The 14,070-nt window shown below is 45.9% G+C and overlaps 1 protein-coding gene across 7 annotated transcripts in view; it reads left to right on the top strand.

Annotated features, from left to right (window-relative positions):
- CD46 (CD46 molecule) overlaps window positions 1–14,070 on the top strand; it is a 41,853-nt gene that overhangs the window by 17,433 nt on the left and 10,350 nt on the right. For 2 of the 7 annotated variants that reach the window (XM_056125004.1, XM_056125013.1), the window contains exons 7-9: window positions 799–846; window positions 9,509–9,556; window positions 12,767–12,814. The exons of 1 other annotated variant lie outside the window; for it this stretch is intronic. In XM_056125004.1, coding sequence (XP_055980979.1) covers window positions 799–846; window positions 9,509–9,556; window positions 12,767–12,814 — 144 coding nt within the window. The remainder of the gene's footprint in view (window positions 1–798; window positions 847–9,508; window positions 9,557–12,766; window positions 12,815–14,070) is intronic. 4 more of the 7 variants (XM_056125021.1, XM_056125030.1, XM_056125040.1 and 1 more) reach the window with 4 other exon arrangements.

The raw sequence follows: 14,070 nt of genomic DNA, 5'->3' as shown, positions 1-14,070 counted from the left end.
GCTGAACTATTCCCGGTGGGAGACCATGTGGTGTGATCAAGTTCCTCTTGAAATGTTTTGTGCAGAAAGTTGGTTGAAAGCATGTCATAATCATATAGTTCATTCTTTACAATGTAGTGTCTGTAAGAGGACAGAATTATGAGACACTGTATAGAAAGAGGAGGAATTGTTCGGAGCATTTTTTGTAATTCAGTAACCTAAATCCCTTGTGTACTCAGGTTTTTTAAGGACTAATTGTAGAGGATTGCACCAAAGTAATCGATAGTAATTTATACATAAACCACAAACAAGTGTGTTAGTATTAAGGAACAATGTCTAAGGAATACCAAACAAACAGTTAAAAGGGAATGAGGCACTTCCCTTGCCTGTGACTAAGGCAGGTTCTCTCCCTGGTGCCCGTATGGTCAGCAGTACCATGAGTCATCACTCCTAAGCCAGAGCCAGGAATACTTGAGTAGAGCCACTCTGTTCCCAGAACCGAAATGGAAAAGGTACAAATTTTGCATTATAGCACTTTAGTGTTACGAAGAAAGTGTGTTTCCCCTGAATGACTTGTTTTTAGTTCACGTTTTGGTTTTCCATTAGGAAAACAAAGTTCTGATGAAGAATCCTCCCTGTTCATTCTTAACCTATCAATGTAGATTGATACAGGTTAAATTCTCTATACTGCAGGGGATTTCAAAGGTCAAATAGTATTTTTTATTTTGAGCACTAGCTCCTGTTTTTAAGACTAAAAATTAAGGGTGGGTTCGTCTTTGTAGATTGATAAGGCTGATAAATGGAATCTGTATTTTCTAGGTCCCAAGCCTACAGTTACTACCCCGACTCAAGCTTCAAGAGATCCCAGTTCAGTAATTCATTGTTGGACCCAGGTTTTTAAGAATTGTATAAGTGATGTCCTGTGTTTACTTTAATTTTATGAAGCTGACTATTTTTTGTTTACTATTGTACTGTCTTATCTGTTTTTTTGTAATTTTTATTTATTTCTTGGCTTTTTGGGTCACACCGAGCTATGCTCAGGGGTTACTCCTGGCTCTGCACTAAGGAATTACTTCTGGCAGTGCTCAGGGGACCATATGGGATGCTTGGAATCGAACCCAGGTTGGTGGTGTGCAAGTCCTACCTACTATACTATCATTCCACCTGTGTTTTTTTTTAAATTTCTTTTTTTTTTTTTTAAAGAAAAACTTAGATTCTGGCCTGGAGCAGGTAGAGTGCTTGCTCCGCCTGGGGCCTCCCGCCATTGTTGGATCCCTAGCTCCCTAGATGAGCAGCACCAGGAGGGAATTCTCAGCACCAGCAGTTGTGGCCCAAAAATCAAACACGTAAAACATCCAGTTTCTACAGTATTTTTATTGTCAATTTGGACAATTAATTAATGATCAAAACCCTGGTAGTATGAAGTGCACCTTATTTTCTTGATTTTTTTGTTTGTTTACTTTCACCTAGTAAGTTTTCTTTTCAGTTTTCTTTTTTCAGTTTGCTATTGGGCATGAATCCTTCTAATAATTTTCTTTTGGCTAAGTAGACTACAGTGATAACTGCGAATTTTGAAACATTTGTTAGTGAGCAGTCAAGGGTGAATTCCCCTGCTCTCTGTGCTCCATCCCCTCAGCGCTCGCTGTCCCAGTGAGCACAGTGCCGTTGTCTTTTCACCTTTCGTGGTGATGTGTGCAATCTGGGCTCACAGAGAGGAAGGGTGAGTGGGGCGGCTCTTTTCCTTTCTCCTGAGACCGAATGGCATCACGCTGCTTATGCTTCCCAGAGACTTGCCGTTTTCCCACTGAATGTCCCGGATTATGGTGGCAGGTCACTTTGGAATAACAACAATATATATTCTATACCATGTATGTTTCTGAGCCGGGTTCGATTCCTCTGCCCCTATCAGAGAGCCCAGCAAGCTACTGAGAGTATTCCGCCCACCCGGCAAAACCTGGCAAGCTACCCGTGGCGTATTCGATATGCCAAACACAGTAACAGTAAGTCTCACAATGGGACGTTACTGGGCCAACTCGAGAAAATTGACACTACTACCATGGAGCGATAGCACAGCGTTAGGGTCGCCTTGCATGCGACCGTCCCGGCCGACCCTGGTTCGATTCCTCAGCCCCTCTTGAAGAGCCTGGCAAGCTGCCGAGAGTGTCTTGCCCTCACGGCAAAGCCTGGCAAGCTAACCGTGACATATTCGAAGTGCCAAACACAGTAACAACAAGTCTCATGATGGAGACATTACTGGGCCCACTCGAGCAAATCGATGAACAATGGGAGGACAGACAAACAGACTATGTTTGTTTGTATTATGTATATCTAACACTTGGTATAGTTTTAGGGTAATGCAATGTGTTACTCTTTCTCTCTTGGGGAACTTTCTCTTTTCACTGGTGTCCATGGGCATGAGGAGCAGGGAAGCCCTCGCTGACTGGAATGAAGAGATAGTTTTCCTGTAGGGATGACCACCAGCTTCCGTGCGTGAGGCTCTGGAGGTGGTGGGAGGAATCCCCCCGCCAACCCCCATTGCGGGCTGCTCTGGGGTTTTCCTTTGGTGCAGCAGACAAGAGAGACTGGGCCATAGACTGGGTTGTGCCTGTGTTACAGGCCAGAGCCTTGGGGTCCTTCACGGCTCTGCTCACTCCAGGATCCCTTCTCTGTGGGAATTTCTCTGCCTTGTTTAGTAAGCAGCTGAACTCACAGAATTTCTCTGCCTTGTTTAGTAAGCAGCTGAACTCACACACCCAGTGTCTGGCTTTCACTTTAGTTGTGTACTTCCTGTTGCCCTAATGTCTGATGGACTGGAGGTGGTTCCTCCTGTTTCATTGAACGGATTCTTCCCTACAGCTGCCATCAGCCGGGTATGGCCCTTCTCCTTAGGTGACTGTGGGGGGTTGGCATGAAGAAGTGTCTTGGGTGGACTGATGATGTCCTATTGCACAGGAAGTGTTTGGTCACTGTTGGCTCATTTATGAGCATGTATTTGCTGAAGTGGGTCATGTGGGAGACCACACAGTACTCTAGGTTGCTCTTTCATGCCGTCCCTGTCTATTTGGGGGATCAGAGTAACATTTGCTTCATAAAAAGCTGGGAAGTATTTCTGGTTGGTTTTTTTTTTTTCCTGAAAGAGCCTGAAAAGATTGGCAGTAGTTCTTCTTTAAAGATTTGAAGAACTCACTTGTGAACCCACATGGGCCTGGGCTTTTGTTTGGGGGGAGACTTTTGATTACCATTTTGATTTCCTCAATAGTAACAGTCTGTTCAGCTGTTCCATATCTTTTTGGTTCAGTGTTAGAAGGATATAAAAGTGCAAATATTTATTTATTCCATCTAGATTGTCTTGTTTCATGGCTAAAGACTTCCAAAGTAATCCATGATGATCTTCTGAATTTCTGTGGCATCTATTTTAATATACCCCCTTTAATTACGATTGGGTTAATTAGGGTTCTCATTATTTCTTTTTCTGTCTTCCCAGTGGTTTTTCTGTCTCCTTTATTCCACAAAGAATTGTCTCTTGGTTTCATTAATGTTTTCATTGCTTTTTGGATTTCAGTTTATTAATTTCTGCTTTATGTTTAATTATGTCTTTCCTCCTACCTGCGTTGGGCTCCTTCTGTTGGTCATTTTTATGTTTCTTACGCTGTGCAGTTATTTTTGTGGCCCCTTTCTTCCTTCCTGAAAAATGCTTGCGGAGCTATGAACTTTCCTCTTGACACCACCTGCTGTGTCCCACAAGTTCTGGTAGCTCGTGTTCTCATGCTCATTTGTTTCTAGGAATCTTTTGATTTCTTCTCTGATGTCCATTTTGTCCCACTGGTCACTCAGTAGTGAGCTGTTTGATTTCTGTGTGTTTAAACTATTTCTCCATTTCTGTTTATCATTATCGTTCACTTCTATTTTCAGAGCATCGTGATCTGAGACGATAGTGATATGATGACATCATAGTTGATATTACTCCTATCCTCTTGAGTCTTTTGAGCTGTGCTTTGTTACCTAGCAAGTGGTCTATCCTGGACAGTGTCATAAGTGTACTGGAGGAGAATATTAGGGGATGCAAATTCTGTATATATCTTCTAAACCCTCTCATCCATTTCTGCCTTCAAAGTCATTATTTCCCTGCTGAGTTTTAGTCTAGTTGTTGACAGACTAACAGACTAAAGAGGTGACCCAGCAGTGTGGAAGCCTCCAGCTCTTACTGTGTTGCTCTCAGTGTCTTTCTTCAAGCCTATTGGCAGTTTTAAGTATTTTGCTAGTCCTTCATTTTGGGCTGGAGCGATAGCACAGCGGTAGGGCGTTCGCCTTACAAGCGGCCAACATGGCCGACCCGAGTTTGATTCCTCCGCCCCTCTCGGAGAGCCCGGCAAGCTACCGAGAGTATTCGATATGCCAGACACAGTAACAACAAAGTCTCCAATGGAGATGTTACTGGGCCCGCTCGAGCAAATCGACGATCAACGGGAGGGCCTTTACCTTTACCTTTACCTTTACCTTTACCATTTTGGTGCATAGATGCTTAAGAGTTGAGTTCTTCCCGATATGCAGATCCCTTCATCCCCTGATCATTAAAAATGACCACTGTATCCTAACTTTTTAAGCCTGAAGTTGATGCTGTCCCATACAAGTATGGCGACTCATACCTTTTCCTGGGGGTTGTTTGCTTGAAATGCTGTCTTCCAACCTTTAATTCCAATCTTTGATTCTGTCTTGGTCCTTACTGTTCAAATGTTTCTTGTGGGCAGCAGATACTTGAATCCAGTATTCTAATCCACCCTGGCCCTCTGTGTCTCTCAGTTGATGCGTGTAAGCCATTGACATTGAGTGAGATTATTATTATGGATGTCTGTGTCATCTTTCTGTGAAGCTTGGTTGTTTGAAATTTGTCTTGTCTTAAAGTAGCCCCTTCAGTTCTGCGAGTCTATGAAATTCCTGATCCGTTGTTTACCTGTGAGTTTTTGTATTGTTCCTTCACATCTGAAAGAAGTCTGACTGGGTTCAGTGTTTTGGGGAAGGTATTCATTTCATTGAAAAAATTTAACTACATCCCACCACTCTCCTCATACCCAGAGGGTTGATACATCTGCTGTAAATCTTAAGGCAGCTCCTGTGCGTGTGATTTTCTTCATTGATCTTTCTGCTTTCAGTTATCTTTGCTTTCTTCACTGCGGTATTTTTATTTGTATCTCTTTTAGCTGGCACCCTTCAGGTCTCTTGAACCTGAGTACAAGCACTCTTTAAATCTGAAAACTTCCGGAGCTGAACCGATAGTCCAGCAGGTAGGGTGCTTGTCTTGCATGCAACCAATCGAGCTGTGATCCCCAACATCCCGAAATACCCCCCAAGGCCGCCATGAGTAATTCCTGAGCACAGAACCAGGAGTAACCTTTGAGCACAGATGGATGTGGCCCAAAAAGCAAAAATCCTCCCATTATTTATCGATTTGCTCAAGCGGGTCCAGTAATGTCTCCATTTTGAGACTTATTGTTACTGTGTTTGACATACTGAATATATGCGGGTAAGATACTCTCGGTAGCTTGCCGAGCTCTCCGAGAGGGGCAGAGGAATTGAACCCGGCTCGGCCAGGCCTGCTGTGTGCAAGGCAAACGCCCTACTGCTGTGCTGTCGCTCCAGCCCAAAAAGCAAAATCTGTAACCTTCTCAGTGATGATTTGACTATTGTTTTTTTTTTTCTCTGAATTTCCTCCCTGGGCTTCTGGGTCCCCTAATTAGTTAAATTGTTCCTCTTAAATTCATCCCAGTTTTCTCTTGTCTGCTGCTCATTTCTTTTAAGTTCTTGTTTCCATCTTCTGTTGTCTGGAGGTTTTCTGAGTCTCATCGTGGAGCTCACTGATATTTTCCTCTGCTGTTTATGCCTTCTGTTGAGTTTTTCACTTCCCCTACCCGTATCAATTCTAAGTTCTCCTTTCTGCCTGTACCTTTCTGACTTCTGCTCTCATATCCTCTTGTGTTTAAGTGGCTGTTCTGGTGTTTCTTTGCACTCCGTAAACATCCTCAACATTTCCGAAACTTCTTATCACAGGGGTTATATATAGCTGGTTATTACTGGTTGAGTCTTCATGGCTACCATCTTCACTCTCTAAGCATGGAGGAATCTTTCCTGTTCTGAATTTATTGCCAGAGTGCAGGTTTGTGTTTCTTTGTGTTGTGCAAAAGGGAAATAGTGCGTAGTCACATTAGCAGCTGCTCACTTCACGAAGGCCCACAAGTACTCCTGTCGCTTTAGGGAGAGGTGCCCTCAAGGCCCACAGTGCTCACAGGCCATCCTTGAATATTGGTGCAGGGAGGAGAAGCTGGGCAGGACTTTCGGCACACCTGGGAGGGGCGCAGAGTGATGGTAGCATTTGGTGCTCTCAGCCGAGCTGTCCCGTGGTGACGAGAGGCTCCCTCAAGGCCCCGTGACCTCCTCCAGGACTGTTTTTTCTAAGTTAGAAAACTGACTTCCATCAACTATTATTTTTATGAGTAATTATAAAGAACCGCACCCAAGTATTCGATCGCAATTTAAACAGGAAGCAGCCCTCAGTGTGCTTATATGAAAAGTGACGTCTAAGAAGTACCAAGCGAAAAAGAGAAATCGGGACCAGAGAGACCATAAATTAGAGCCAGACATTTGCCTGGCATGTGGCTATGCAGGTCCTATCCCCATCACCTCATATGGCCCCCGAGCACCACGAGGCATCACTCCTGAGCACAGAGCCAGGAATGGCTCTTGGAAGGAGCTGGGCGTGTCCCCAAAACCAAACCTGAGAAGGTTTAAAATTTGCAGTTTGGCACTTGAGTGCTAAGAAAATGTATTTGCCCTGGTTACATAGCTGAATGCTTTTAGTTCACACTTTGGATTTCCATTGGGAAGACAGAGTCCTAATAAAGAATCTCTGCCCATTCTCAACCTTCTGATGTAATTAAATATGCAGGTTAAATCCCCTGTAAAGTTCAAGTAGTATGTGGTTTTTTGATGTTGTTGGGGGGGGGGGGACTGTTGGGATTTTTTTTCCCATTTTTTTATAATTTTATTTATTGAATCACCGCAAGAGCAGTTACAAAGCTTTCGTGTTTAAGTCTCGGTCATACAATGAAACACCCATATCACCGGTGCCCATTCTCCACCACCAAAAACCCCAGTATCCCCCCATCCCCATGATTTCCACATTACTCTCGCTCTACTTTGATCACATTCAATATTTTGACACCAGACCCACCATTATTATTTGAGATTTTACTCCAACACTCAGATCTGCTGAAAAGGCAACTGTAGACAATTTGTTTTCTATTGCTGGTTAAGAATAACATATGATGTCATGTGGCTGCAGTAGTGGCCACGCAATTTTGAAATTCCGAAATTTTAACAGTTACATCTGGCAGGATTTCTGCCAAAACCTGCTGGGTTCCGAAATTTTAACAGTTACATCTGGCAGGATTTCTGCCAAAACCTGCTGGGTTCCGAAATTTGTTCCTGAGTCTCTTGGATCATAGCCATGAAGGAGCTTGATCAGGAGCCAGAAAGGCTGTTTGTGGGCGGTGACTCGGGATCTTGTTGGGATGGGGAGCAAAGGGCCGGCTCCACCCCCATCCCGTGAAGCCCTGCATGTCTCATCACTGAAGGCCCAAACCTGACTGTCCAATGACCTCTGGAGGATGGCGGCCACCGAGCCACATAGGGGGAGCAGGCGGAAGGACATCCCTTTCCCCCCTGGAATGGCCTGACAACAGTTACCTACTTCATGATCCGGACGCGTTTCTGCCAGAAGCCACTGGGTTCCAAGATTGTTTCTGAGTCTCTGGGATCATGCTGTTAAGCAGCTTGAGCAAGAGCCAGAGAGGCCATTAGTGGGCAGAGACTCAGGGTCTTCTTGGGACGAGGAGGAAAGGGCTGAGCTCACCCCCCATCCCGTGAGGCTCAGCGTGTCTCATCACAGCGGGCCCAAACCTGACTGTCAAGTGGCCTCTGGAGAATGGTGGCCACTGGGCTGCCAGGGGGAACAGGCCAATGCACCAAACCTATTCCCACCAGGGGTGGCCCAGAGCCAGTAACCTACTGCGGGGACTGGACGCATTTCTTCCAAAAGCCGCTGGGTTCCGTGATTTGTTTCTGAGTTTCTGGGATCATGGCCATTAAATTGCTTGATCAGGAGCCAGAGAGGTCATTCTTTGGCAGCGACTCAGGGTGTCACTGGGGTTGGAGGGAAAGGGCCGGCTTCACCCCCATCCCGTGAGATCCTGCATGTCTCATCACTGTGGGCCCAATCCTGACTGCCCAATGGCCTTTGGAGGGGTGACCACTGAGCCGCCAATGGGGAACAGGTGGAGGGACAGCACCCGTTTCCCACTGGAGTGACCTGGTGACAGTAACCTGCTGTGCAGTTCAGATGCATTTTCGCCAAAAGCTGCTGGGTTTTGAGATTTATTTCTGAGTCTCTGGGATCATGGCCGTTAAGCAGCTTGATCAGGAGCCAGAGAGGCTGTTTGTGGGCAGCGAATCGGAGTCTCATTTGGACGGTGAGGAAAGGGCAAGCTTCACCCCCATCCCGTATGGCCCCACATGTCTCGTCACTGTGGGCCCAAACCTGACTGTCCAGTAGCCTCTGGAGAATGGGGGCCACCGGGCCACCAGGGGGAACAAGCCAAGGCATGAAACCTATTCCCACCTGGGGTGGCCCAGCACCTGTAACCTACTACAAGAACTGGACACGTTTCTGCCAAAAGCCGTTGGGTTTTGAAATTTGTTTCTGAGTCTCTGGGATCGTGGCCATTAAGCAGTTTGATCAGAATCAGAGAGGCCATGCCTCCAATTATATAGCTGAGCCAGAGGTGGTTTGTGGGTGGCTGTTGGGATTTTTGTTTGTTTGTTTGTTTGTTTGGGGGCCACACTCAGCAGTACTCAGTATTAATCTTGGCTCTGCACTCAGGAATTACTACTGACAGTGCGCAGGGAACTATGCAGATGCCAGTATTGACTCGGGGTTGGCTGTGTGCAAGTCAAATGCCCTAACTGCTCCTAGTATATGTATTATTAATTTTCAGCGCTACCTGATATTTTTAAAAATTTATTTATTTATTTTGAATACCCATCCCTCCACCAGTGACCGTTTCCCACCACCACGGATCCCAGTATCCCTCCCACTCCCCATCCCCCCATCCCACCCTGCCTCTGTGGCAGGGTATTCCCTTTTGTTCTCTCTCTCCTATTGGGTATTGTGGTTTGCAAAAGAGTTAAGCCTGATTTTCAGGGAGAAACGTTGGATGATTTACTTTCCATTGATCACTTTGTATATAAGGAGATGTCGCGCAGCTGCATAAGCTGCCGCACGGTTTGGAATAAAAGTCCTGGTTCCCGCATGCCTGAGCAATGCTTGTAGAGGCTCATGGTCACCGGGGTTCCATCTGGAGAAGGTGGGATGCAGCACCTACCCCATCTACTGCCTGATATTTTTAAAGTGAAAAGTAAAATTAACTCTATCATTGCATATTGATAAGACTGATAAACAGAATCTGTATTTTTCTAGGTTCCAAACCTACACCTGCTACTACAACTCCGACTTCAGGAGAGCCTGGTACAGTAGCTTATTATCATTCTTATAGTGTTAAGAGCAATATAGGGGGCTGGAGCAATAGCACAGCGGGGAGGGCGTTTGCCTTGCACGGGGCAGACCGGGTTCAATTCCCAGCATCCCATATGGTCCCCTGAATACCACCAGGAGGAATTCCTGAGCGCAGAGCGAGGAGTAACCCCTGTGCATCGCCGGGTGTGACCCAAAAAGCAAAAAAGAAAGAAAAGAAAAGGAGCAATGTAAATGATGCTCTGTTCCTTTTTCTGTGAGGCTGTACATCTTTTTTATTTTTTTTGTTTTGTTTTTGTTTTTTTATTACTGAAATACCTTGAGGTACAGTTGTAGACTTATAAACTTTTGTGCTTGGGTTTCAGTTTTACAATGATATTTGAGGCTGTACATCTTTTGTTTAAATTTGTATGTCTTTCCCCATTTTTTTAAAAAAAAACAACTTTTTTCTGGGTTGGAGCAATGTGATGGAATTGTAAGAACAGGAAGTAATACAAAGCTACAATTTTACAAAGCCACTGAAGCTTTCAACAATGCAGATTTTTTTAAATTTAATTATTTATTTTGAATACCCATCCCTCCATAGTGCCGCCACCACGGATCCCAGTCTCCCTCCCACCTCCCATCCCGCCATGCCATAGATGGCAGAGCATTCCCCTCTGTTCTCTCTCTCCTTTTGGGTATTGTGGTTTGCAGAAGAGTTAAGCCTGATTTTCAGGGAGAAACGTTGGATGATTTACTTTCCATTGATCACTTTGTATGTATAATATGTCGCATGGCTGCGCGGTTTGGAAAAAATGTCCTGGTTCCCGCATGCCCGAGCTATGCTTGTAGAGGCTCATGGTCACCAGGATTCCATCCGGGGAGGCGGGATGCAGCACCTACCCCATCTGGGACCTCCCAGTGATATTGGCTCTGTTTGGGACCTGGAGCATTCTCCGGGAGCTGTGGGGCCCTCCAGCGGTTTTCTTCTTTGTTGCTGTGTGCTGTAAGATGGTGCTGGGGGGCTAGTTGTGAACAATGCAGATTTTAGGTCTCAGAGAGTGTGTGTGGGGGGGGGGGGGAGAGAGGGAAAGAGAAAGGGAGAAAGAGGGAGAGGGCGAGAGAGGTAGGGAGAGGGAGAGTGAAAGAGTAGAAGAGAGAGGGGGGAGAGGGAGAGAAAGGGAGAGGGAGGGAAAGAGGGGGGAGGAGAGAGCGCGCAGTGGGTCAGGAAATGGCCTTGCACATGGTGACTTCACTTCAATCCCAGCACTCCATATGGTTCCACCAAACGTTGTGGGTCAAAATTCAAACACAGAAAGCACTCAGGGTCTACAATATTAAAAGCCCTGTTTGTATGAAATGTGTGTGTGTGGGGGGGGGGGGGGGTTGATGTTTTTTGTGTACTTTTACCTAGTAAATTTTTGTTCCAGATTTTTGTATTATTCTATTGGATAGAAATGCTTTCTCTAACGTTCATGCACCAAAGTAGACTTCGACAGCAAGCCTGTGACTTCAGACTTTCCCTGGGAAGCAGTCGAGGGTTCTGCTCGGTCTGCGCCATTGTCCGAGCAGGAGCTGTCCTGGTGCCAGGGGTCATTTCACTGTGTGTGTGCGCGTGGGGTTCGTTCTTCATGCCAGTGGCTCTTTCCCTTTTTGTGAAACCGAATGACAGGATGCTGGCCGTGCTGCTCAGAGACCTGCAGATTTCCTAGTTAGGGCCTGGATTGTGACTGCGTTTTACTTTGCCCAAACATGGAGCGACACAGTGTGTGTGCGCGTGTGCATGCCTGCACGTCTACCTGTATTTATTGCATAATATGCTTCCATTAGAGTAGTACAGTACATTGTTCTGACTCTCTCGGGCCTTTTGTTTTTCAAAGCAAGCTGATTTTCATGGGCCTGGAGGCAGGGAAAGTCCTAGTATACTGAAATGAAGGGGCGGTGTCTTTGGGGACGACTGCTGACTGCCGGCCCCCCTGCCTGAGGCTTTGGAGGTGGTGACGGAGCCTCTGCCCTTGAGGGCTGCTCTCGGGCTTCCCTTTGGTGCGGCCGACGAGAGAGAGCAGGGCACGGGCAGAGCTAGTGCCTGGCTCTGGGTGGGGGCCTGGGGCCCTCCATCGGCTCTGCTCACTCCAGGACCCCTTTTCTGTGGGGGCTCCTTTGCCTCGTTCAGTGCACAGCTAACTCACACCCAGTGTCTGGCTCTCACTTTAGTTCCCTGCTTCCTGAGGGGGTTCTCCCTGCGTCGTGTCATGTGCCAGGACACCCGCCCACAGTTGCTGTCGTCCCCGGTCCTGTAGCTGCCCTGCTAACTCAGGGGACGGTGGGGTGGCATGCAGGAGAGCTGGCTTTGTGGCCCAGTGATGTTCTGTTGGGCAGGAAACGTTTGACCGCCGACATTTCATTCATGTTCTCGTGTTTGCTGAGCTGGTCCATGTGGTGCTGTAGTCTTCCTCGTGAAGTGCTCCCTGCAGATCTGGCCTTAGGCGTATCACCGTTAGACAGTATGTGTCATTACAGTGTGTGTCATAGAAGATAGAATTGTGAGACAACGATAGTAAGAGGAGAAGCTCTTGGAAACATTTTGTTATAATCAGAAACCTAACTTCCTTGTACAACAGTCAACCACTTTTGTGACTAATTGCCGAGGACTGTGCCAAAGTGATCGATGGTGACTTATATGTAAAGCGGAAATCGACATGTTAGTATAAAACAACGACTAAGAAATACCAAGCAAAAACATAGGACTAGAGAGAGAGAGAGAGAGCAAATGGGAATAAGGCATTTTCCTCACATGCAGGTTCTAGCCCCATCACCTCACAAGCATCCCTCCAAGCACAGAAGAGCCAGGGGTAGCACTTGGGCAGAGCTGAATGTCTCCAAATCCAAAAAGATAAGGCATAATAACTTTGTAGTATGACACTTGAGTGTTAAGAAAATGTATTTATCCGGGATACGTATCTTTATGTTTCTAGCTCAAATTTTGGATTTCCGTTAGGAAGACAAAGTTCTAATGAAGATTTCTCTTCTGTTCATTCTTAACCTATTGATGTAAATAATTGTACAGATTAAGTTCCCTATACTGTAAAATTGCAAAGTTCATGTAGTATGTGTGTTATTAATTTTGAGCACTAGTGATATTTTTAAGACTAAAAAAGTAAAAATGATGGGTTCATCGCTGTGTATTGACCAGGGTGGTAAACGGAATCTGTGTTTTTCTAGGTCCCAAGCCTGCCGTTACTACCCTGACACCAGCTTCAAGAGATCCTGGTTCAGTAACTTTCCGTATTTATGTTGTCAAGATTACTTTTCTTTTATTTCTCTGAGGCTAGACTTTTTTTTTTCTTTTACAATTATACTGTCTTTGCTATGGTTCTTAAAAATTAGGGTTTGGGGCTGGGCCAGTCAGTGGGTTGGTAGGGTGCTTGCTTCCGTGCAGCCAGTCATGGCACCTGGTCCGATCCCTGACACCCCACGTCTCCAGATAACTGCCAGAATGTTGCCAGAGTGGATGTGGCCCCAAAATCAAACAAGCTAGACAAAATAATCATGTTGTTATTTTTGGAGAGTTAAGTAAAACAGAAACCCTGTTAGTATGAAGTGTGCCATTCTTTCTATTTTTTTGTTTTCTTTTACCTAGTAGTTTTTATTTTAGATTTTTATAGTGCACTATTGAATACAAACACTTATGACTTTCATGTGCCAAAGTAAATTACAACAGTATATCTGTGAACTTTCAGGCGTTCATTAGTGAGCAGTAAAGGGTGAATTCTCTGTCCGTGCCCTATCGCCCGGGTATCAGCTGTCCCCGTGCACTTAGTTCCCAGTGTCCTTCGCCTGCTTGTGCGCTGTGTGGTTTGGGCTTCAGGCCTGTGGCTCCTTCCTTTCTCCTGAAGCTGAATGGCATCCTGCCACTCATGCTTCTCAGAGACTTGCTGATTTGCCACTTAAGGCCCTGGGTTGCGTTTCCCTTCATTTGGTCTCACCCTGGAAGGACAGTTCTAGTCTCCAGCCCCTCGTTTATGTAAGAGTTCTCCCAAGAGTGTCTCTGCACAGAATTCTCCCTTCCTGAGATGCTGGGATGCGTCCCTCTCTTTTGTGGTGGTTCTATCTTATACAGGCTGGACTCCCCCCCAACCCCGCCCATGACGAAACCACAGATACATAACCCACGTTCCGTGGCTGCTTTCTGTCCGTCTTGCCTACCTCTCATGCACTCAGAACCCCTTCTTTTCCAGAGCTGAACCTCTTCCATTTCACCCACTTTGTGTCTTGTTACAAGTTAAAGCCTTCATGCAGTGCTTGATTCTCTCTTGTGAATTTGATCATCAGTTGCCCGACTTTCTGGTTGTTTCTCCTTTTCTGAATCATGATTCTCTGTTGTCATTTTAGACTCTAATCTTCCCCCGGGTTGGGCATTCGGGCTTATGTGGATGTGTGCATAGATGTGTGTGTACACTCACCTGGAACTGGAGTGATTGTGTGTCCTGTGGCCGTCGTGACTCCCTGTGTTGTGGCAGGACAGC

Source organism: Sorex fumeus, unplaced genomic scaffold (genome assembly GCF_029834395.1).
Source record: "Sorex fumeus unplaced genomic scaffold, SorFum_2.1 ptg000006l, whole genome shotgun sequence".
Classification (NCBI taxonomy): Eukaryota; Metazoa; Chordata; class Mammalia; order Eulipotyphla; family Soricidae; genus Sorex; species Sorex fumeus.
The sequence above is the reverse complement of the archived record's forward strand: the minus strand, read 5'-3'. Positions and strand labels throughout refer to the sequence as shown.